At 43.0% G+C, this 24,590-nt stretch overlaps 1 protein-coding gene across 1 annotated transcript in view; it reads left to right on the top strand.

Annotated features, from left to right (window-relative positions):
- LOC126356125 (spondin-1) overlaps positions 1 to 24,590 on the top strand; it is a 192,035-nt gene that overhangs the window by 138,878 nt on the left and 28,567 nt on the right. The window contains exons 4-7 of the mRNA XM_050006833.1: positions 8,091 to 8,235; positions 13,310 to 13,516; positions 13,683 to 13,806; positions 20,470 to 20,600. Of these exons, the coding sequence (XP_049862790.1) occupies positions 8,091 to 8,235; positions 13,310 to 13,516; positions 13,683 to 13,806; positions 20,470 to 20,600 (607 nt within the window). The remainder of the gene's footprint in view (positions 1 to 8,090; positions 8,236 to 13,309; positions 13,517 to 13,682; positions 13,807 to 20,469; positions 20,601 to 24,590) is intronic.

Genomic DNA, 24,590 nt, shown 5'->3' with positions numbered 1-24,590 from the left:
TGAAACGTGCTTCAATTCTGGATATTGTTGAGTAGAAGTTAAAGTGATATGATCTTGATTTGCAATAAGTCTCGTCTTCCTTCTGAATTTTCTAAAACTAACAGCTGTGTAATATTTTTTAGGTATGGCCTTCATCCATTATCTAGTTTCTCCCATTACTGAAGCTTCGCTATTCGACATTTTAACACCTTTTTATTTCGTCGTTTTCTTATCCGTTTGTCTGTTCGGTACAAATTTGGCAATTGATTTCAAACTAACTTTCCATTCTGTGCGGCAGGTCCCGGTGGAGGTTTGAGTCCTCCCTCGGGCATGGGTGTGTGTGTTTGTCCTTAGGATGATTAAGGTCAAGTAGTGTGTAAGCTTAGGGACTGATGACCTTAGAGCCGGCCGCGGTGGTCTCGCGGTTCTAGGCGCGCAGTCCGGAACCGTGCGATTGCTACGGTCGCAGGTTCGAATCCTGCCTCGGGCATGGATGTATGTGATGTCCTTAGGTTAGTTAGGTTTAAGTAGTTCTAAGTTCTAGGGGACTGATGACCACAGCAGTTGAGTCCCATAGTGCTCAGAGCCATTTGAACCATTTGATGACCTTAGCAGTTACGTCTCATGAGATTTCACACACCTTTTTTTATTAACTTTCCATTGAACTAGAGACTTGAAACATTCCACATAGCTCAAAAGTTGATAATAATGCAATATGAACTGCTTTGTTGTCTGTTGTATGGTGGAGAGTACTTTGCTTTTCTGTCTGTTCGGTACATATTTAGCAACTGATTTTAAACAGACTTGCCGATGAACTAGAGACCTGAAACGTTCGGCATAGCTCAGAACCAGATGACAATGCAGTATTAACTCGCATTCTTGTGTGGTGTGTAATTTGTGTACCATTGCTTTTTCCCTCATTTCCACCGAGCAAGGAGGCGCAGTGATTAGCACATTGGACTCGCATTTGGGAGGACGATGGTTCAAATCCGCGTCCGGCCATCCTGATTAAGATTTTCCGTGTTTTTCGTAAATCGCTTCAGGCCAATGTCGGGATGGTGCGTTTGAAAAGGCACGGCCAACTTCCTTCAAAATCCTTCTCTAATCCGATGGAACCGATGGCCTCGCTGTTTGGTCCCGTCCCTCAAATCAATCAATCAATCCTCATTTCCTGTTCAGTCACGAATGCTTCGCGGTAAGAACGATTGCTGGTAAGGCTCTGGGTAAGTTCCATTCTCCCTAATTTTTACATTCACTGTCTTCTCGCGAGATATACCTAGGAGGAAGAAATACTTTTGTTGACTCAGGTGAAAGGAAGATGAAATAAACCTGAAATTTACCACATGTCTCTGTTGTGATCTCATCAAAATGTTTGAATCGATTGAAAAACTTCACACACGCAAGAGTAAACAGCAGAAACAATCATTTGAATAAAAAGTTTTTAATATGACACATTTTTAAAAATGACTAAAAAGCGTAAATTAATTTCACCTAGCGCAACCACCCCCCCCCCCCCCCCCCCCCCCCACCGCCGTCCCACCACCCGCCACATACAGATTCCTAACCTCATTCAGACAGTCCTGAAAACTACTGCTTGTGGAATCTTTAATAGCTATGAAAATACTTGTAAAATTTTCAATGAAAAACGTGGGTCGCATGCAATACATAATAGTAAGGAATATAGACAGTAACTGTGGTTGAGAATAATCAGACAACACTTCATATCATTTGCAATTCAATGACACTGTTAGAGACTTACATGAAATATTATACATCAACTATCTATTGCATGCACACTACGTTTTTAGTTTTAAATTATACGAGTCTTGTCATATCCATTCAGAATTCATAAGCACAAATTTTCAGGATTATTTGCATGAGGTTATGAGCCTTTAAGCGTCTAGGAGAAGCTATTTTATACATTTTAGTCCTTTTGAGGACGTGTTATATTAAAAGATTTTTATTTAAATAATTATTTTAATGCGTAATATCATATTGCCCTTGATATGTCGATTCATTACTCTTTCATTATTACTTAATCGAATAACTTCTGCCCTTTACAGACGACTTTACACAGTTCAGTCAAATTCTGTACCCTCACACTATTTACCTCTGTGCAGTCTCTAATCTCTCTTATCTTATTATTATGATACGTATGTGAGATATACGATGGTGAGAGCGTAACGGGCGCGCAGTATTCTTCGAATACAGGTTCTCCTAAATTTACGCAACAGAGTTTCGCGGTAACCATGTCGTCTTTCTTCCGAAAATTTCCATTTAGGATCCTTGAGAATTTGTGTTACACCTTCAAATGGCCTCTGTCGACGTGTTAAGATCCTAGCTGTGTCTCTGAATTCGTTCGGGGTCTGTTGTTAATCATACTCTGATTATTGTCCAAATCCTGGGAAAATACACTATAAACAGTGGCACTAGTGTTTTATATGAGATTTCATTTGCAGATGCATTGCATTTTGTCAGAGACCTTGGGAAAAATGTAAGTCGTCACTCCACCTTCCCCAATACTGATTTAAGTATTGTGCTCTTTCCCATCGCTTCTAAGTGTTACCCCTAGCATGGGCAAAATAAAACTGACCCGGAATATTTCATGCACCTTAAGTCAGCCAAACCAACTTACATTATCTGCTCCTTGGATGGATGGTTACGTATCTTAAGGTGCATGAAATACAATGTAAGGAAAATGAAGACGACGCACCATGAAGGAATTACCCAAATAGGACGGAAATCGGTCGATGTGATAACCAAATAGGACGGAAATCGGTCGATGTGATCAGACAAACAAATGATTACAATTTCAGAAAAACTAGATCATTTATTCAGGAGAAAGAGCTTCACAAATTGAGAAAATCAATAACACGTTGATCCACGTCTGACCCTTACGCAAGCAGTTATTCGACTTGGCTCTGATTGACAGAGTTTCTAGATATTCTCCTGAAGGATACCGTGCCAAATTCTGTCCAAACGGCTCGTTAGATCGTCAAAATCCCCAGCTAGTTTGGTGGCCCTGCACGTCAAACGTTCTCAAGTGGAGAGAGATCGGACGACTTTGCTAGCCAAGGTAGGGTTTAGCAAGCACCAAGGGAACCATTAGAAACCCTCGCCGTGTGCGGGCGGGCATTATAGCTGATATGTAAGCCCAAGTCGGCTTGCCATGAAGGGCAACAAAACGGACTTAGAATATCGTCGACTTACCTCTGTGCTGTAAGGGTGCCACAGATGACAATCAAATAAGTCCTGCTAAGAAATAAAATGGCAGAGGACCTTCAATTCTATCACTAATCTAGATTCCTATGTAACATGGTTTCCGCGTATATTGTTCATTTGTACCCTAAACCGATGACAAGTGCCACTTCCATGCTTTGCGCTGGTGAGTTGCGTCTATGTTGTCTTGACTTGTCTTTTCATGACAGCCATCGTAGTCGGATAAATGTTCTCGTTCTGGCGTAAAGGGTGAACAGTGGGGAAACGCTCGCTAAGTATAGTACACAGGTTCTTGATGATTCCAGTTTCCCTGGACAAATTGTCGTATCTATGAATCTTGGCAAAAATTAATAGAAATTTGCCAGCTATTTCAAGCCACATTTCTGAGGGTACAAGCAAACCCCCACGAGAAATCATGCGCAGACATCCACTTGATGTATCCTCTGACATTGTTAGCAATTCACCAGTCGGTGTGACCAGTGACCTGTCGTACTATCTGCATCGGTATGCTGCATATCTAGCAAGAAATTTGAATCCTTCAACGCTGCGGTCGGAATCCAATAAAACTGGTGAAACATCAGAATCTTCTGCTGCGAGATCTAGGTCTTCGATCTCCTTCTCTCCTTCGATCATTGCCAGTGCCTGAGACATTTGGCAGGATATTGCAAAACGCCGTTGCAGTCACAAATCTTCGTTCTTCGTCTGGCTCAACACACGATGCATTAGAAAGAGGAACATCACGGGCCTTTGCTCCCAACAACAATCTTATACGGCTCTTTACCTCAAATGGTGATGGATGATCATAAAAATGTTCCAGGCCTCCTATAAGGGAAAAAAGTGTTCCAAGCAATCTTGATTTAGCCTTACAGTGAGAATATATTCAGTATTATAAGGCGCTAAGTCACTGTAGAGGCCCAAAAGTGACAGTATAGTTTTCAAAAATCCTTTTTTAAATAGTAGATGATGCTTTGAGGAGCCAACGCATAATTTCTCACAGCATTTACAAAATTTACGTTGGCATTACTCTTGGGCTTCAAAACGAAAGCGGAATCCACAAGCTAATGGCTTATTAGTTTCACGAGCCCTTGAACTGACCACATTGAAGGTCTCATCCACCATCTGTATGAAATAATTGGCGCGCTCTTCTTCAGCATTAAATAACTAATCGCCTGTGCAATTGTGTGATATTGAAATTGAGCTGCTGAGTGTACTCACTGTCGTTCTCTGTAACGTGTTGATGAGATAACTTAGGGCATATTTTCATCTCGCCACTGTGCAAAATTAACAGTTCTCGAATACAGCTTATGTATCTGCCTTGTTTCTCAACACAATGTATTGATTTCTCAAACGTTTTAGAAAATGTGGGACGTGAACGAACACCCATACACGTTTCAGAGAGTTACTTGTGTGCGGGAAACAGGTGTTTTTGTGAGTAACACCCTGATCTTTCGAGGCAGAAGTAGTCTTTGTGCCAATGTCTGCTAAGGCAGCCACGACATTAAAGCAAATAATGGTCAAAGAGACAGTTATTTCAGTCACGAGTGCAGCTATCATTTGAATATCAAAACTGAAGTAGATGGGCTGCTTCCTCGCGCCATAGCAGCGAAGACATTGCTGTGAGGTCCAAGTCTCCTGTCATCTTGCTGCTCGTAACAAATTTTGCTATCAATGTTCATTTCATCAAATAACAAAACACAAATACTTTCCCTGTCAGTCAGTGTTCCAGCCTGCAATTACATCATTTCTAAAAGGTCCTTTAAAATACTTGGATGGCAACTGAAACTGCGGTTTATCCAAGAAAGCAAGGTTCGTGCTGCAAATAGAGGATACGCAAAGTAATCGATTTGCAGATGTCCTCTCTGTCCCATCAAACCCATTTTGACCCTTGTAACACACTTCTGATATGACTGGATGAAAATATTTCACCCAGTATTTGATGAATTTCACGAGACACAAGTGCGTTTTTATTCCATTCTTCATCCTGCAGATGTCGTTTCGTTGATGACAAGTGACTTCGAAGAGATTTGTTACCTGCTCGCAGTTTATTGCATTTGCTTTCCAGACGAGCGTTTCTGCTCTGCAAGGCCCCAACGGAATCTCCAGATCATTACAAACACTTCATCTGTAACTGTGCATTTATCAACACACTTCTTCCGTGATAAAAGCTTTTTTGACGTCTCTGTGCTTCTTCTATGGATCTCACGTTTGTTAAAATGTTCTTTCCTTTCTTCTGTTGCACGTGGTGGACTATGGCTGGCTCTACTACACTGAGAGCCAGAAAAACTGGTACACCTAATAGCGTGTGTGGCCCCGAACAGAAGTACCGCAATACGACGTGTCATGGACTTGACTGATGTCTGAAGTAGTGCTGGAGAGAATTGACACCATGAATCCTGCAGGGCTGTCCATAAATCCGTAAGAGTACGAGGGGGTGAAGATCTCTTCTGAACAGCACGTTGTAAGGCATCCCAGATATGCTCATAAATGTTCATATCTGGGGAGTTTGGTGGCCAGCGGAAATGTTTAAACTCAGAAAAGTATTCCTAGAGCCACTCTGTAGAAATTCTGGACGTGTGGGGTGTCATATTGTCCTGCTGGATTTGCCAGAGACCGCCGGAATGCACAATAGACATGAATGGGTGCAGGTAGTCAGACAGGATGCTTACGTATGTGTCACCTGTCAAGAGTCGTATTTAGACGTATCAGGATCCCACAACACTACAACTGCACACGCCCCCCACCATTACCGAGCCACCAGCAGCTTGAAGAGTCCCCTGCTGACATGCAGTGTCCACGGATTCAGAGGTTGTCTCCATGCCCGTACACGTCCATCCGCTAGATACTATTTGAAACGAGACTCATCCTATCGGACAATATGTTTCCAGTCATCAACAGTCCAATGTCGGTGTTGATGGACCCAGGTGAGACGTAAAGCTTTGTTTCGTGCAGTCATCAAGGGCACACGAGTGGTCTTCTGGCTCTAAGAGCCCATATCAATGATGTTTCATTGAATAGTTCACTCGCTGACACTTTTTGATAGCCCAGCATTGAAATAGCAGCAATTTGCGGAAGGGTTGCACTTATGTAACGTAAAACGATTCTCTTCAGTCCTCTTTGGTCTCGTTCTTGCAGGATCTTTTTCCGGTCGCAGCGATGTCGGAGATTTGATGTTTTATCGGATTCCTGATATTCACGGTATACTCGTGAAATGGTCGTATGGGAAAATCCTCAATTCATCGCTACCTTGGGGAGATACTGTGTCCCATCGCTCGTGCGCCGACTATAACACAACGTTAAAACTCACTTAAATCTTGATAACCTGCCATTGTAGCAGCAGTAACCGATCTAACAACTGCGCCAGACACTTGTCTTATATAGGCGTTGCCGACCGCAGCGCCATATTCTGCCTGTTTACATATTTCTGTATTTGAATACGCATGCCTATACAAGTTCATTGTGGTACAAGGGAAATTACACGATGGAAATGCATCACTCTTCTGCACTCGTTTCCGCGGTAAGTTTAGGAGTTCCGAACGCAACTTTATGTCATAATCAGTACTATTGAAATGACGAGAACATATTCTAGCTTTTGCAGCACTCACAGAGTCTTTTCTGTAGCATTTCTACAGTCATATCCTTTCCGGATATGCCAAGGAAATTATGAAACATAACTTCAATTCCTTCTACGTTGCGGATGTGAGAATTACAGCCAACAACAGCACAATCTGGCGTTTGTTTGCGTACACTAAAACACTTCCGCTTGCAAATCACTCACTACGCAGAGGTAACAACACTAAAACGACAAGACTCGCGAAAAAAACGTATCCTCCATCATATATAAGCGTGGTCGCGAAGTGTTCTACAGTGACCTATTGCGCACAGTGGCGAAAACGTGTTTGCTGTTGAGCAGCTCTTACTGTACGCCACGTCCCTCCCCCCCTCCCCCTACGTTTAGAACAGATCGCTCTGAGATGCGGTGCACTACAGTATTTATGGGCAGTGATATTGCGATTACAGCGCCATCTGTTAGCAGTTTTCAGAACTATTTCGATACTTCTGTAGAAAATTCTTACAATTTTCACAATACACACACTGCTTGTTGGACTCGTCTATAGGCTTAGTTTTCTAGACATTTAATTTTGAAATTAGGGTCTCCTTCGTTGGACCTAACCCAAGATTCTGACAGCCTCCAAGCGAATCAAACGACTCACTGTCTACAGAAAACCGCACGGGTGCTCGAATCTAAAAAACCACTCATTCCTAACATAACTGCCCAACGACTGTCTGCCAGGTTACTACAGGATCTGATCTTACGCAGTACATATGATATACTTATACGAGTCTGTTACATCTTCAACTGGAGGTTGTTCTGTAATCGATTTGTTTGCTTTCTGGTCCCGGCGGAGATTCGAGTACTCCCTCGGCCATGGGTGTGTGTGTTTGTCCTTAGGATAATATAGCTTAAGTAGTGTGTAAGCTTAGAGACTGATGACCTTAGCAGTTAAGTCTCATAAGATTTCACACACATTTGAACATTTTTTTGTTTGCTTTCCTGTCTCTCATAAAAATTACCAACAGGTAGGTGCCTCTCTGTAGTTAACTTAGCAACCCTCAGGATATGAATAGTTTTCACATTAAAAATCCAAATCTCACTGGCGTATGCCGAAACTGGTAATACACAGTGATTGTAAACTTTCCCTTTCAGACGCTTGATGCTGAAAATTATATCTTGTTTACCAAAATCATTCCAAAACATTCTACTTTTCTCTTTATGTCTTTCACTGTCTTCAGTTGCCATAAATACAAAAACGCATACAGTGATTCTGTGACCTCATTGTCAAATTGTACTGTTTTCTGCTAGACTTAGTTTACTGTGACACCCCGTGCTGCAGGGCCATGGTGTTTGAGGACCCGAACAACTGGTACGCAGACGATGGCAGCCTGAGTCGGCAGCTGTGCGAGCTGCCCTCCCAGGACGAGTCCAAGAAGGAGGACGATGACTTCGAGTGCTGTGCCTGCGACGAGGCCAAATACAAGGTAGCTCAGCTCATGAGGTAAACCCGTCCTTACAGGTGATGCATTTCTCGTCCTGAAACACGAGTTGGAATACTATTTCCATTAATTATGTGACCACAACTGCTGAGGCGTGTACTGGTCCATTGTCGTGATGGAAAAGGACTTTTTTGCGTTCAGTCGCCAGCGTTTTTCTTGCAGCTCGGTTTTCAAACGGAACAATAACGATAAATAATATGCACCTATTGTAGTTTTACCCTTTTCCACATAGTTGATGTGGATGATCCCTTGCAAATCCCAAAAGACAGTCGCCATAACCTTTCCGGATGAAGGAATGGTCTTCGCCTTTTTGGTGCAGATTCTTCCTTGGTAACCCGTGTTTAGATTGTTGTTTGGTCTCAGGAGTACACCAATGTATCCATGTTTCATCCAGAGTGACGAAACGACGCTTAAAGTCCTGCGGATTCTTCCCGAGCAGCTGCAAACCTTCCTTGCAACACTTCACACGATTCTGTTTTTGGTCAAGCGTGAGAATCACGGAACCCATCTTGCGGATAGTTATCTCATGTCCAAATGATTATGCAAAATATTATGTACCCATTCATTTGAGATGCCCACAGCACTAGCAATCTCACGCACCTTAACTCTGCTGTCATCCATCATCATATCATGGATTTTATCAATGATTTCTGGAATCGTAACCTCCACAGGGCGTCCAGAAAGTTGAGCATAACTTGTGCCCATATGGCCCCTCTGAAAATTTTGAAACCACTTATAAACTGTTTTAATCGGAGGTGCAGAGTCACTGTAATGTTTATCAAGCTTCTCTTTAGTCTCATGAGGCGTTTTTCCTTTCATAAAGCAATGTTTAATCACCACACGAAATTCTTTTTCCTGCATTCTTTGACAATCACTCGACTTCCTTGATTCACACGAATGCCAAACATAAAGAAATAGAACAGTATGCTGAAACATGGTGTGCGGTCTTCGCAAAGATGTTACTAACTAAACATGACCTCGATACGCGCCAGTGGTGCTATCTCTCGGAATTCGCACGGGCTTTTCAAACGCCGCTCGTATTTATCTGAAGATTAATTAGGAAACATTTATTGGCAGACTCAGATCGGTCTTCCGCACTGCTGCTTTTACGAAATAGTCTGAAAAATAGTCTTCAATCTCGCTTTGACCCAAGAGAGAGCTTTAAACTTGTGTGCGTGGCAAATCAATGATTAATTGCCTGTAGCTGTCGAACTGTATTCAGAGAGTTTCTGAGTATGGGCCATTGAACTGGAAAACGTACAGCGCTATTGGTCAAAACACCGCCTCCAAATGGTACCAAGCAACTTCAACCGACAATATTCACAAGGACAGATCTGGGTAACACTTCAAACTCAGTAGGTCGGAAGTCACACAAAAACTTCAACTTTTCGCCGTGCAAATATGATTTATTAGATTCAGTTACAGCTCACCAAGTCCGCCTCTTACATTAAATATCACCTAAAGCTAGCGAGCGGCTTCGCGTGTGCTATGAGGCAATTGGCTACCGAGCATATGCACACTCACTACAGAATAAACATCTCCTAGAAAACTAGGAAATCACGAATCTGAATGCCACACACACTCACAAATGGGAACGCATTTTCGAGTTACTCTATGCCTTCTGTATCAGAAAAATAACTTAGAGTATCAGTGACAACTGACTTCAGAATTGCTAAACACTTTTAAACATCACCTCCACCCCAGAGGCCACGCAATTTCCTACCTACACGAAGGGTTGTTGCCATCTAACTCGTATTCTGCGATCTACAAGTAACTCCCAAAATTACGTTAAAACATTTCGACCTTCAGACAATGAGGCTTACGAGCAGCCTTATCATACCCATATGATAGAGAAACTATACCGAAAAATATGTAAATGGTCAGGGAATGAACAGGTCACATGCACGCAAGACATTGCACAACAACACAGAACAACTCATCATACGATGACCACACACAGGACTTTCAGGGCAAAAACACACTCACGAAAATCAAAATGGCGCATACTCTCTTACAATAATAAAATAGTTAACAGAATTTACATTTTAAAGAACCAGAGATTTCTAATAGGGTACAAAACAGACAACAGAACACAGAAAAATCTTAGAACACATGCAATTCCCTGAGTCATAATGGACAGATTACGCATTTACGACCTTACTTGCGACTCTTGTCAGTCACTATGCATGGGCAAACATGCATGAACTTTAAAACAAGATATTTAAAAATCTAAAAAGTGACTGCTCCCATAGCATTCTTTCCGGCCACATAATAGCACATAACAGTCACCTAACCAAAATAGAAAAAGATTTAAAGATATTAGAAACCACTCACAGCGTACTCTACACACTGATAATAGAAGAAAACTTCCGCTTACAGAATACGTTAGTTGAAGTAAAACAGATTGTAAACGACTACACTACGATATACTATGCAATGGAGTACAACTAAACACACTAAAAGAGCTGTACAGGAAAGACGACACAAATAGACAAAAACACACAGAGAGAGATAGAAGGAGGGGGGGGGGGGGGGAGGGAGAGAGGAAAGAAGAGAGGGACAAAGAGAACAAAGTACAGATTCGGCGGCAAACTAATACGAAAACAAGGGAACAGCAACAGGGACTGCGCATGCATTTCCACGACAGATGAGAATGCAGGAGAGAACGGATAAGTAAGTAATGGTAAAATATAGTCGCGAAATATTTAAACGCAACAAAATTACGTTTATAGATAAAGTGGTTAGTTAACTCGCCAGCCATACTCACAGTAACATCATTTAGCTGCACATGAGAAGCTACCAATATACAGTAAGGTCCTATAGAACGCAACATTGTATAAAAATTAAGGTAATAATAACAACTGACAAAAACTGTTCCAGCCTTAATATTGTTGCAATATTTATTACTTAAAACATGTTTACATTTTACGGAACTGAATAAAAGGACCCACTGATGATGACACAAAGGTGCTGAAACATGTTTGGGATTTATAGAAAACAGTTGTTTACATAATAGGCAGACCTGAACTACAATAACTTTAGGGGCTGCGTAATGGCGTTCTCATTCCATTCTACCACTAACACTCTGCTATGGGAAGCGCAGCTTCCTCTCACTAGTTTATCGCCAGCCGTTGTGGCAGAGCGGCTTTAGGCGCTTCGGTCCGGAACCGCGTTGCTGCTACGGTCGCAGGTTCGAATCCTGCCTCGGCATGGATGTGTGTGCTGTTCTTAGGTTAGTTAGATTTAAGTAGTTCTAAGTCTATGGTACTGATGACCTCAGATGTTAAGTCCCATAGTGCTCAGAGGCATTTGAACCATCACTAGTTTACCGCTAACACGTGCTGGGAAACACGTGATGTCAGGCGAAAATCACTAGGCCTTAAGCCGGCCTAGCAGGCTTCGAAGTCAGACCACTTCAGATGAATTAGGAGAAGACCAGCACATCTGCTCCAAGCTGGCCACAACACATTTATACATGATGCCGGCTCCTGAGCCTGTAACGGCAATGGGAACGGCGCTGCACTAAAGCCGGGATTATTTTACAGTCAAAGAAACTGTACCGTGCTATATTCTACAAACGCGGAGGGTCCTGCATGAAAATGTTTCTGTGACAGCCTCTCGACTGAGCACTTAACTGTTCATACTGGCACAAGACCAACAACTCTTTGCTTCATGACTTGGTGCGGCAGTCTGTATATATTATGCACATATCACTGAACTAGAAACTATATCGTTGCATCTACCTTCTATAACTTACATATTACACAAATAATTGGAATTACAAAACTGTACATAATGTCTGAATTTCAGTACTATGTGATGCTCCCAAGTGGCACAGTCAGAGCCTTTAAATAATAGCATGAAAGTTAAGGAAGTGTGGGGATGTTCGCGTAGCAAAATCTAGGCAATTTCTACACCAGTCTACGATCAATAGCGTTGCTTCAGGAACGTGACGAACAAATCGCCAATGAGTCACATCCCAAATATTTTCGATGGATGAAATTTCTGGATATGGAAATAGTGATGGCTGGTGTTGTTTAAAGAAGATTTGCGTATTCCTCGCAGCTTCTGACCGGTTACTGTTTATACGAAATATGGCACGCTGAGTTGCGGTATTCTCGCTCCAGAAACTTCCTGCCATAACAGTTTCTGTTAAAATAGACATAATATGTAGTAGTCAGTATCACTTACTGTGTCTCAGTGGTACTCAAAAACGTTACGCGTAACATTTTTCCGCCATGCCGCTCAACAGTACAGGCTGCTGCATCTGGTCATCACACATTTATTTCTTTCCCGTGAACTTCAATTTCTCTTTCAGACTTCTCTTTTGTTTCCTGCACTATTTTTCAGCTTTGCAAAAGCTTGGAAACGTGGTGGATAGATTTCAACCCTGCCTCCCCTTCTCAACTACCATCTTCCTTTGATGCCCTTCGACTCTTATAAAGGCCGTCTGGTTTCTATATATGTTGCAGACAACATTTTATCACTGGCAGCGAGAGAATTTCGGAGAGCGTTTTCCAGTAAACGTTCTCAAAAGCTTGTTATTGAACCTACAAATGCTGTAAGTGTGGTTTTGTTTTTCTTCAACCTATTTTCTGAGATGTCCTAGGATCAGCATTACCTTAATTTCCCAGAACCCAAACTGATCTTCCCTCAGGTCGGATTCTTTGGTACTGAAATTATCAGATTCTTCTCAGAATCTGCAGATATTTCAAATGGTTCAGATGGGTCCAAGCACTATAGGACTTAACATCTGAGGTCATCAGTCCCATAGACTTAGAACTACTTAAAGCTAACTAATCTAAGGACATCGCACACATCCATGCCCGAGGCAGGATTCGAATCTGCGCCGTAGCGGTCGCGCGGTTCCAGACTGAAGCGCATAGAACCGATCGGCCACAACGGCCGGCTGAAGATATTTCGATTTCGTCTGAGTCATATACCCTGTATTCACTAGGAGAAAACCCCAGAAACTTTTATAAGCTACATTGTTTTACGAGTTGTTTCTCAAACTGCACATGAGGCCTAAGCTACAGCACTGTTTTGGACATGGTTTCAGATGGTGTTCGAGGGCATCTGGTCGAACAAGACCCACCCGAAGGACTTCCCCTTCTCGCTCTGGCTGACGCACTTCAGCGACGTGATCGGGGCGACGCACGAGCGCAACTTCTCCTTCTGGGGAGAGGGCCAGATCGCGACCGACGGACTGATGCAGGTCGCCGAGTGGGGGTCCGTCCGCGGCATGGAGGCCGAGCTGCGGGCCAAGGTGTGTCTCTGGCCCTGGGCCTCCGCCTGAGGATGGCGAAACTTTGGGAAATTGCCTAAACAAATTTTAGACATCGAATCCGAAATCTGTATACCTTGGTTATTCTACTCAAACACTATAGTCTTAGACGTTCAGGATGATAAGCTAAACACGTTTCTCCGAACAGAGCAAGCACCTGCGGACGCTCATCAAGGCGGCTGGCCTTTGGTATCCGAGGGTCAACTCCAACACGAGCGCCAACTTCAGGGTGGACCGGCGCCACCCTCTCGTCTCGCTGGTGTCCATGCTCGGTAAGACTGCCAGCCACCTTGCTGTAATCTTAAACTGGGAGTAGACTCGCTGATAAATGATGGACAAAACAATTACTACACTTGTTTGTTCAAATGGTTCAAATGCCTCTGACCACTATAGGACTTAACATCTAAGACCATCAGTCCCCTAGAACTTAGAACTACTTAAACCTTGAGGATACATGCCAGTTGTCCTGTGAAAGTTTACTTACATTTCAAGAACCACTATTAAATGAAGAACCTAGAGATATTCTTCAGCTCACTGCATACGCCGCCGTACGGACGTGAAAATAAGATTAGGGTAATTAGACGACAGATATAGAGGCATTAAAGCAGTCTTCGTTTCCGCTCTGGAAGAAACCCTTACATATGATACCGTGCTAAGTACCCTCGAACACGAACTTCGCAGTGGTTTGTACAGGATGTACGTAGCTGCAGATATTCTGTTTTTACGTCTGCCTTCCAATTTTTCCTAGTGTTCACGTCAGATGTCGATAAAAATTTTCACTTACCTATGACGATCGAATAGATGACGTAAAATCGGTATGCAGCGAAAAAGAAATTTTTATCACATATTTAAAATGGTTGTATCGTTGTAATTTTACCACGAGACAAACACTTACGAGCTATCTTGCAATTCGAAAAATGGGGTAAAGTACGTTCCGAAGGTTCCTAATAGATCAAAACTGTTTGTCGGACCAGAATTCAAATCTGAAACCCTGCGTTTCGTAAGCAGTGCTACCGCAACATAGCTCTCACTGCTATAATTAGGGATGCCAGTTTTCAAGAAAGCTTGGGTTGGACAGCTTCTCGATCATACGGAATAAAGAACATGCTAATAGTTTACTACAAATATCATAAGGAATATTAACAATTTTTTGTACCTATAGTTTCTAAACATATCAAAATTTAGTTTCAATACAGCTTTAACAGAAAAATAAAAAAGGAAATTCAACCACTAGTTTTAATACTGCATTAACACAAAAATAAAAAAGGAAGTCTTCTCCTTTTCATTCTTATTTATATTGTACGGATATACCACTTAAACATGAAATGAATCTGGCAGAAATATAACTTCAATTCAAAGTCCAGACAAAAAAGAGATATGAAATCTTGAGTAAAATGTCTAACGGTAACATGATCACTGTTTTGTATTTTTGAATGTACTTTTTGCGTTGCTCTTTGCTGCTTTCAGTAGTCCTTCACTGTCTCCTTTCTATTTCAAAAATTCCACAACAGTTCAGTTTTATTTCAAGTTCTCTTTCCACTAAGGCCGCGGACATCCAGTTTCTTTTTGCTGACCACCATTTCTTTATAATACTGAAGATTCTTTCAGCAAATGAGTTAATGGTAGGAATTGAAAATATGTATGATGTAAGCCTAAGCAGTTGGGAATGGGATACATCAGTTGCGGTCTGCTGCTAAAAGAAATCTACCCATATCCAGTCTTCTGTTTTACTTTATGGTTGAGATTCAATTTGTTGGAAAATGTCTGTGAGTTTCCCAGGAATCTCCATGAAAATCTATCAATCTCTGGCGTATCCCGTGGTTAACACCGAAGTATGGAACTGCATAAGGAAGAGATTTTGAATTGCTCGGTTTGAAGCATCCGAGCATACAGAAAAGTAAAAGGCTTTATGGAGCACTTCCACGGCTACAAGTCGACTGTAGGGGCCAAGAACGTCTTCCAAGATAACCGTTGCCTTAGTTCTTCCACACGAAATCTGGGATCCAATATTCCTGTCTGGAAACGAGAGATGGCATTTCATTTGGGAGTCAAATAACTTGTAGCTAATGCGGCGTTTTACACTGTTCAGACGTATGTTTCTTCACAAAGAAAGTTGTAATTGTTGTTTTACGACACTGCTGTCGTGTCAGACTGTGTTTTTGTGTCTTCTGATGATCAGTACAGTTTTTCTTCCTTCAATTTTATTCGACAACGTGTTGGGGAAAACCACACCCTTTGCTGTGAAGTCGTTCTGTTTCATCAACCATGTGCGAAAATTTTTGTTTTCTAACCAATCTTTGTTGAAATCCGTATATCTTTTAACTTTCTTCTTCGGAATAAATGAACTTTACGAACTCTCTTCGTCATTGGAGGAAGGACGAAATAACTTTTCCGAACGCCGATCCTTTCCCTAAAAAGGTCATACCGAACGTGAAACGTGTTGGCAACTTAAGTGCCCAATGACCCCTAATTTAATAGGAAAATTTGTAGTTTGAATCAGGCATAGTGGTGATTGAAGGAGGAAACTTATACACATTCTTTCTCGTCGTTTGCTTGACTCTCAAATTCAGCACAAGGCGGGATAAAAGTGGTCCCGAGTCCTTTTACCGGGGATCCTGGACATTACTTTAAACTCCAGGACAAACTAGGCATGTGGCAATCCTAGGGAAATCTCTTTCCAAGAGAGTAGACAGGTGACTGTATTTGCTCGTTATGACATTAGCTTCGTCGGCAGTGAAATCTATTAAGTCTTTTTTATTTGGTATGTTGTTGAAGTTAATTCATCCAATAAAACTGTTTTTAAGAGTAACAGCATTTGTCTCAGTTAGTGGAATCATATCAAAAAAGCATCCGCTATCCTTCCAGGTCCTACGTTCGCTATAGCAACTAGCAGGCCTACTACTGAGATCAGCTGATTCGTCAGCAAAGCTTATATTTGTGAAGCAAATTACGGAACATATCTTTACTTTCACCACATGCAACATGTTTAACAATAGCAGAGGCCTTCCTACCATTACACATACTTTTTTTTTTGAAATTTCTTAATTGAAGCATACTGACTTTAGCAATGCAAACAAATGTTACATAACGTTGCAAGGTATGCAGTATTCAGTTATAAATGCACAGAGCCCTTTTTTCCGTCTCATTAACTTAGTTGCTCATATTTCCCTCCAGAAGAAATATTTTTCAATTTCACACACCTTACAACGCGAAAAACTAACTGCAATACTTAAATTTAGGGTCACTTTCCCACTCAGTTTTGTAGTTTTGAGTGTACTTAACTTCTTTCCTAGCTCCTGGTGCACTCATTACCGCGTTGAACTTTCACGAAAACAAACTATTTCAAACCTTTGCGCACGAACTACAGGGCTAGAAGTACATCACGCACAACTGACAGCGGTGTGAGGCGTCTTAACTTCAACAGTGAAACGCAGTAAATTGGTAGTTGTTAGCAGTATGCACTGCTATGACTAAATACATTATTTACGTTTCCAAACTCTTCACTCGTACCATTCCAATAACTAAAGACAGTTGAGACCAAGTGAAGCGTCTTACCATCGCCATTACTCTGTAATATTATGACACCATAGATTTGCAAACATGTCACACATTTTTTCCTTTTGTGTTTCACACGATATTAGCTACGAAAATACACATACCATATGAACAGCATTAATTTCTTGAAACGAAAGCGAAGAGACTGTTGCAGACTTACACTCCTAGAAATGGAAAAAAAAAACACATTGACACCGGTGTGTCAGACCCACCATACTTGCTCCGGACACGGCGAGATGGCTGTACAAGCAATGATCACACGCACGGCACAGCGGACACACCAGGAACCACGGTGTTGGCCGTCGAATGGCGCTAGCTGCGCAGCATTTGTGCACCGCCGCCGTCAGTGTCAGCCAGTTTGCCGTGGCATACGGAGCTCCATCGCAGTCTTTAACACTGGTAGGATGCCGCGACAGCGTGGACGTGAACCGTATGTGCAGTTGACGGACTTCGAGTGAGGGCATATAGTGGGCATGCGGGAGGCCGGGTGGACGTACCGCCGAATTGCTCAACACGTGGGGCGTGAGGTCTCCACAGTACATCGATGTTGTCGCCAGTGGTCGGCGGAAGGTGCACGTGCCCGTCGACCTGGGACCGGACCGCAGCGACGCACGGATGCACGCCAAGACCGTAGGATCCTACGCAGTGCCATAGGGGACCGCACCGCCACTTCCCAGCAAATTAGGGACACTGTTGCTCCTGGGGTATCGGCGAGGACCATTCGCAACCGTCTCCATGAAGCTCGGCTACCGTCCCGCAGACCGTTAGGCCGTCTTCCGCTCATGCTCCAACATCGTGCAGCCCACCTCCAGTGGTGTCGCGACAGGCGTGAATGGAGGGACGAAGGGAGACGTGTCGTCTTCAGCGATGAGAGTCGCTTCTGCCTTGTTGCCAATGGTGGTCGTATGCGTGTTTGGCGCCGTGCAGGTGAGCGCCACAATCAGGACTGCATACGACCGAGGCACACAGGGCCAACACCCGGCATCATGGTGTGGGGAGCGATCTCCTACACTGGCCGTACCTGGTGATCGTCGAGGGGACACTGAATAGTGCACGGTACATCCAAACCGTCATCGAACCCATCTTTCTACCATTCCTAGACCGGCAAGGCAACTTGCTGTTCCAACAGGACAATGCACGTCCGCATGTATCCCGTGCCACCCAACGTGCTCTAGAAGGTGTAAGTCAACTACCCTGGCCAGCAAGATCTCCGGATCTGTCTCCCATTGAGCATGTTTGGGACTGGATGAAGCGTCGTCTCACGCGGTCTGCAAGTCCAGCACGAACGCTGGTCCAACTGAGGCTTCAGGGGGAAATGGCATGGCAAGCCGTTCCACAGGACTACATCCAGCATCTCTACGATCGTCTCCATGGGAGAATAGCAGCCTGCATTGCTGCGAAAGGTGGATATACATTGTACTAGTGCCGACATTGTGCATGCTCTGTTGCCTGTGTCTATGTGTCTGTGGTTCTGTCAGTGTGATCATGTGATGTATCTGGCCCCAGGAATGTGTCAATAAAGTTTCCCCTTCCTGGGACAATGAATTCACGGTGTTCTTATTTCAATTTCCAGGAGTGTATTTTGACATCATTATAGGGAAATAAATACACAAATGAATTAATGACATTAGCTGCTACTGGATGTTGATTTAAATGAATGGGAAAAGCTGAAAATTTTTGCTTGAGCAGTATTCGAACGCGGGTTCGTGCTTACTAGGCAGATACGCTGAGCACTGCGCCATCCAGACACAGCGTTAAGTGCATCTGCACGCATTACCCTAGCACGCCTCCCGTCAGGCCCAAATCCTCAACTTATCTGACCACTGTGTCTGGATGGCGCAGTGCTCAGCGCATCTGCTTAGTAAGAAGGAGACACGGGTTCAGATCCTGAACCCGGCACAAATTTTCAACTTTCCCCATTGATTTAAATCAATGCCCACAACAGCTAATGTCATTAATTCATTTGTTATATGAATGCGCGGTGTCTGTTCTTTCGGACATGTCCTAAAGGATAATAATCACATGTAGGGAAAGAAATGACACGTTTTGTTTTCTGCTTTGACTGTTAGCAGTCGTTATCAGGCATTACGATTGGTTATCTTTGCCTAGGCACGTATTATGACGGGCAGTTAAATGAAAATGACATGGAAGTTGTTGCTGTGCTTCCCAACCAAATTACTGAAGTGGAGCTATCGTCCGACTGGCAGTGTGGTGTTGAGCGTTACCGTGGAGCAGGATGATTCCCTCCGACAGCATTTCTGGGAGTTTTGACTTTATGGCGCATCGCACTTTCTGCAAATTGTCTTTATAGCGTTGCGCATTGCTTGCGGTTCCACACTCGAGGTACTCGACGAGCAGAGGGACCCTGCAGTCGAAGAACGTCATCACGACCTTAGCGGAACTTGTGTACACATTTTGGGTTTCTTCGGCGGGGTACATGTGGAATGTTTGAATTGTTGGCTTTGTCATTTGCCCTCGAACTGTCGGAATGCTACTGAGCGGAATCATACTGTTGGACAATAACGCCCGCCCCCACACTGTCAATCGGATGAAGGCTATGCTTCAGCAATTTGGCTGGAAAACGCTGCAATATCCTCCGTACAGCCCTGACTTTCACTGTGTGATTTTCACCTGAAGAAGGACAGGCATGCGCGTTGATTTAAGTTGGACAAGCGAGTAGATCCTTAAGTGGCCGAACGCGTTCTGAAATACAGGAAATGATCGTCTCCTGTCGCAGTGGGATAAATGTCTTAACATGTGTGGTGATTACTTTCGAAAGGAACCTTCCGTGGTACCATTGTGGCAGGTGTTCGGTTTTTATTGGACTGTTCCTCACATAAACAGACAAGCAGAGATTTTCAGTAAAATTCATCCGAGGAATAAACGTCAAGAAACATGGCTCAGCACTTGGAGCTGATAAGAGAGATGAGGAATTCACGGAAGCAAAGCCCAAAACTTAATTATCATTCCACGAAATTACCAACATTAGCCAAAATAAAAATTATTTTGGAAGAATAAACTTGAAGCTGATAAACTGGAGAGCTGTCCCTTCGTCTTTTTAGCGATAGAGCAGTAATTAAAAAAAAAGCTGGACATCTCCTGCAAAGACAGTAAATCTAACAATACTGGCTGTTGATCGTTTCAACGCCATGTTTTTAGGTACCAACATTAAAGTGGAAAACATATTTGCAGGACTAGTTCGAGCTCACGCAAAGATGTATTAATTTTAAAGGCGAAAATTTTGAACATTAATAAAACGATCTCTGCGAAAAAATACATTTTTCATATTTTTGGAAAGACGGAAAAGACGGCCCTCGTTGTGGTAATTGTAGCAACACCAGTCTTACGTGCTGTGTTATGCACAATGAACTGTTTTGCAGGACCTACCCCCGACTGGATTGTCGGTGTATCAGGCCTCAACTTGTGTAAGAAAGACTGCACCTGGATGGAGGAGAAGATCGTCGACTTATTCCCATACGACGCGGGGACAGACAGCGGGATAACGTACATGGTGAGTAGCTGATAACGGAGAAACGATCTATGCTAAAAATATAAGCCCACTGATTGTTCTTAACCTTGACTTTTACTCTTTGTAAACATCACGGTTATACCGTTCCAATAGTTTTCTTCGACAGTTGTTACCAGTCTTCGTGCAATTCCAGAAGGCTTATGCTGTAATACTCGCACCAGATAAAGAATTAAACACCCCAAGAAGACAAGACGCCAGTACCATGTAATACCGCCTCTAGCATCGATAATTACCTCAAATTGGCGAGGAAAGGAGTCCACAAGTTTCTTCAGATATGCCACTCATTGATGATTAAACCCAGAAGAGATACAAAATTGCTGGGATGCTGCTTGCTATGTTTCTAGCGCTATTCCAAACGGGCCCAGAAGTTTTCTATGGGATTAGGATGGTGTGACTTAACGGGCCAGTCAAGGTGTTCATCAAACCAGGAATGTATGTGTGCAACCCTGTGAAGACAACCGCTGTCATCTTGGAATATAAGTGTGTCCACAACGTCCTTGTCATGAACATTTAGAAGAAAGGGGAACACTTCGTCACTGAGAATGTCGAAAGAAACATCCTGGGCCGTCCAGAATTAATTTTCACTCTGCAGCGGAGTGTGTGCTGATGTGAAACTTCCTGGTAGATTAAAAGTGTGTGCCAGACCATTCCCAAATCTGGGAACTTTGCCTGTCAAGGGCAAGTGCTCTACCAACAAAGCTACCCGAGCACGACTCACGATTCGTCCTCAGAACTTTACTTCAGCCAGTATCTCATCTCCTACCTTCCAAACTTCACAGAAATTCTTCTGCGAAACTTGCGGGAGTAGCGCTCCAGAAGTGCCAGTGCTGCAAATTTAGCAGGAGAATTTCTGTGAAGTTTGGAAAGTAGAAAATGAAGGTACTGACTGAAGGAAAGCTGTGAGGAGGGGTCATGAGTCGTGCTCTGGTAGCTCAGTTGGTAGAGCACTTGCCCTTGACAGGCAAAGTTCCCAGATTTGAAAACGGTCTGGCACACAATTTTAATCTGCCAGAAAGTCATCCTGGCTCATGTTCACGGTAACCTGAAGGCGTGGGCCCAAGTCACAGTATCAAAAAAGTCACCAAAGCATCACAGAACCACGTCTGACTTGAGTGTGCTAAACGGCTCACTGAGTTGTCTGTGCAGTCAACGTATTGCATCATTTCAAAAGAGTCAAATTCACGACCACACCACACGCAGACGTTCCGCCGTTGTCCGGTTTCTGCGTTGTTTGGCCCATTCAAGCGTGCATTTTGATTTGCCTATGTGAATAAGGGTCTTTTTGCGAGGTACCCGATACAACATTTCCGCTGCATGCAGTTCCCATCGCAATGTTCGCGCGGAAACTGGTTAAGACGGAGCTGCATTACTGACAACAGCAGTTCCTGTCGAGTTTGAAACCGCTTGTCATTGACAAGCGAAACTTCTGTTTCTGTTTTGGATCTTTTAACGACCACTGTTCTTAGACGTGGTTACATGCGTATAGTAGTACAGAATTCCTTTTACTTGCGATGAACAGTAGGCATTGACACACCAACAAATTGGGCTACTTCATTCATAGTGTGATTATGGGTACGTCCAAACATGATAACTACAGTCAATCTTTGGTCTTCGTTTACAATTTTTAACTCCCATAATTCCTTCTATTGTCAGATGGACAATCCTTTGGTGCCTCAGGATGTGTGCTATCACCTAATCATTTCTTTTAGTGAACATGTGCCACAAATGCTCCTTTTCCTCAGTTCGATTCGGTACCTCTTCATTATTTACACAACGTACCCATTTAATCTTTAAGTATTCTTTTGTAGCACCACATTCCAAAGACTCTATTCTCTTCTTGAATGAACTGTTTAAAGTCCACATTTCACTTACGTACATTGCTGCACTCCAGACAATACTTTCAGAAAACACATGCTAACATTTAAATTTATAATCGATGCCAACAACTTTCTTTGTTTCAGAAACGCTTTTCTTGCTATAACCAGTGTGCATTTTATCTCCCCTCTACTTCCGCCTTCTCAGCTTTTGCTTCTCTTGTATGTCCTTTAACTCTTATAACTACAGTGCGGCATCTGCACATGTTGCAGATAACGTTGTGTCCCAGCTTTTCATCCCTGATACCATCAGAATTTGAAAGACTGTATTCCAATGAAATCTACAAATGATATAAACTTAGGTTTGCCTTTATTCAATCTGTCTTCTGAGGTAAGTTGTTAAGATCAGTATTGTCTCGTTTATTCAGACATTTTCCCGGAATCTAACTTTGTGTTCAAGTTTGTTTGTGTACCCCACCCGTCCCCTTCTACATACACCCTCTGCTCAAAAGTATCCGGATACTCCTGCAGTATTTAAGGCAAAACTGACCACTAGATATCATAAGAGATGAACCCTCCATTATAAAAGGAAGCGACGAGTATTGTGTTGACAGTAGACAAGTAGTAACAGCAAAATGAGTTTGTCAGGAGAGCTCAGTGACTTTGAATGTGGACGAGTCGGATGTCACCCGAGTAACAAAGCTTCATGGACATTCAGGCCCTTAGAAAACTGCCCAAGTCGTCTGTTGGTGATGCAAATGTGGTGTGGAAACGTGAATGCATAACCACACTTAAACCAAGACCAGGAGGACCCCTTACAATGACTGACAGGGACTGTCAAACGTCGATGGTTGCCCAAAATTGCATGAAACCAGCTGAATGAAACACTCTTGACTTTCAAAGTCCTACCAGCAGACCAGTTAGCACAATGACTATGCGCAGAAAGCTGGAAAAAATTAGATACAACGTTCGAATAGCTCGTCATAAGCCACAGATTTCTATTGTCTGTGCAAAGCGACGTTTGAGATGGTATAAGGAGCGCCGCCATTGAACAGTTGATGACTGGAAACGAGTTATTTGGAGGGATGAACCAGGCTACGCCCTGTGGCAATACGATGGAAAGCTCTGTGTACGGCGAATGCCTGGAGAAACCTACCTGCCATTGTGTATAGTGCCAACAGTGGAGAACGGAGGAGGTTGTGTTACGGTATGGGGATATTTCTCGTGGTTAGGGTGTGGGCCCTTTATTTCACTTAAGTAAATGCTAGTTGCGAAAGAATATGAACTCATTTTACAGCACTGAGTACTACATAAAGCAGAGAAACAGTTTGTAGACGATGTTTGTATCATCGTAACACTGGGTCCTATTATAAAGCAGCATCTGTGAGTCCGTGGTTTGTATACTATAACATTCCAAAAATTGACTGGCCTGCCCAGAGTCCCGACCTGGACCGAATGGAACATCAACTTCTCTCCAGACTACAGCGCCCCACGTAACTACTTTCTCTGGTTTCGGCTCTTGAGAAATAATGAGTTGCCAATTCCTCTACAGACCTAAAAGATACATCATTGAAAGTGTCCCCAGCAGAGATCGAGCCGTTATAAAGGCAAAGGGTGGGCACACTCCATTTTGATGCCCACTAATAGGTGTCCGTATACTTTGGAGCAGGTAGAGTATTCTTCCCCCCTTCCAGCCTTCTCTTCTTGCTTAATTGTGTCTTGTCACCTGAGCTCTTGATATTCAGACAGCTGCATATTTTTTAGGATTCCGTACCACAACCAGTAACAGCGGAAGCCTTATAGGATCGCTTTTTGTCTGTCTGTCTGCCTGTCTGTCCATCCGACTGTAAAAAACCCTATTCTCTCAGGAATGAGTATATGTGTCCAGTTGAAATTTATTTCACAATCCAAGGCCTACTGCTCCTTTGGCGGTGAATATAATTCAAGATCCTGAGTTAATGCAGTCAGAATATACGGCTGTTCAAGTCACGAGTTTTGATACTCGCAAACTCACTCATCAAAATGTGCACTATACGTCCCATTGTCCTAGAACCATGAAATTTGGCAAAAAGCTAGGAAAAAATCCGAAAACTGTAACTTGTAATTATATCACACGAATTTTTTTTGTCTTTATTATCTGCCTCTGTCTGTTCTTCCG

The sequence above is a fragment of the Schistocerca gregaria genome, chromosome 3 (assembly GCF_023897955.1).
Source record: "Schistocerca gregaria isolate iqSchGreg1 chromosome 3, iqSchGreg1.2, whole genome shotgun sequence".
NCBI lineage: Eukaryota > Metazoa > Arthropoda > Insecta > Orthoptera > Acrididae > Schistocerca > Schistocerca gregaria.
The sequence above is the reverse complement of the archived record's forward strand: the minus strand, read 5'-3'. Positions and strand labels throughout refer to the sequence as shown.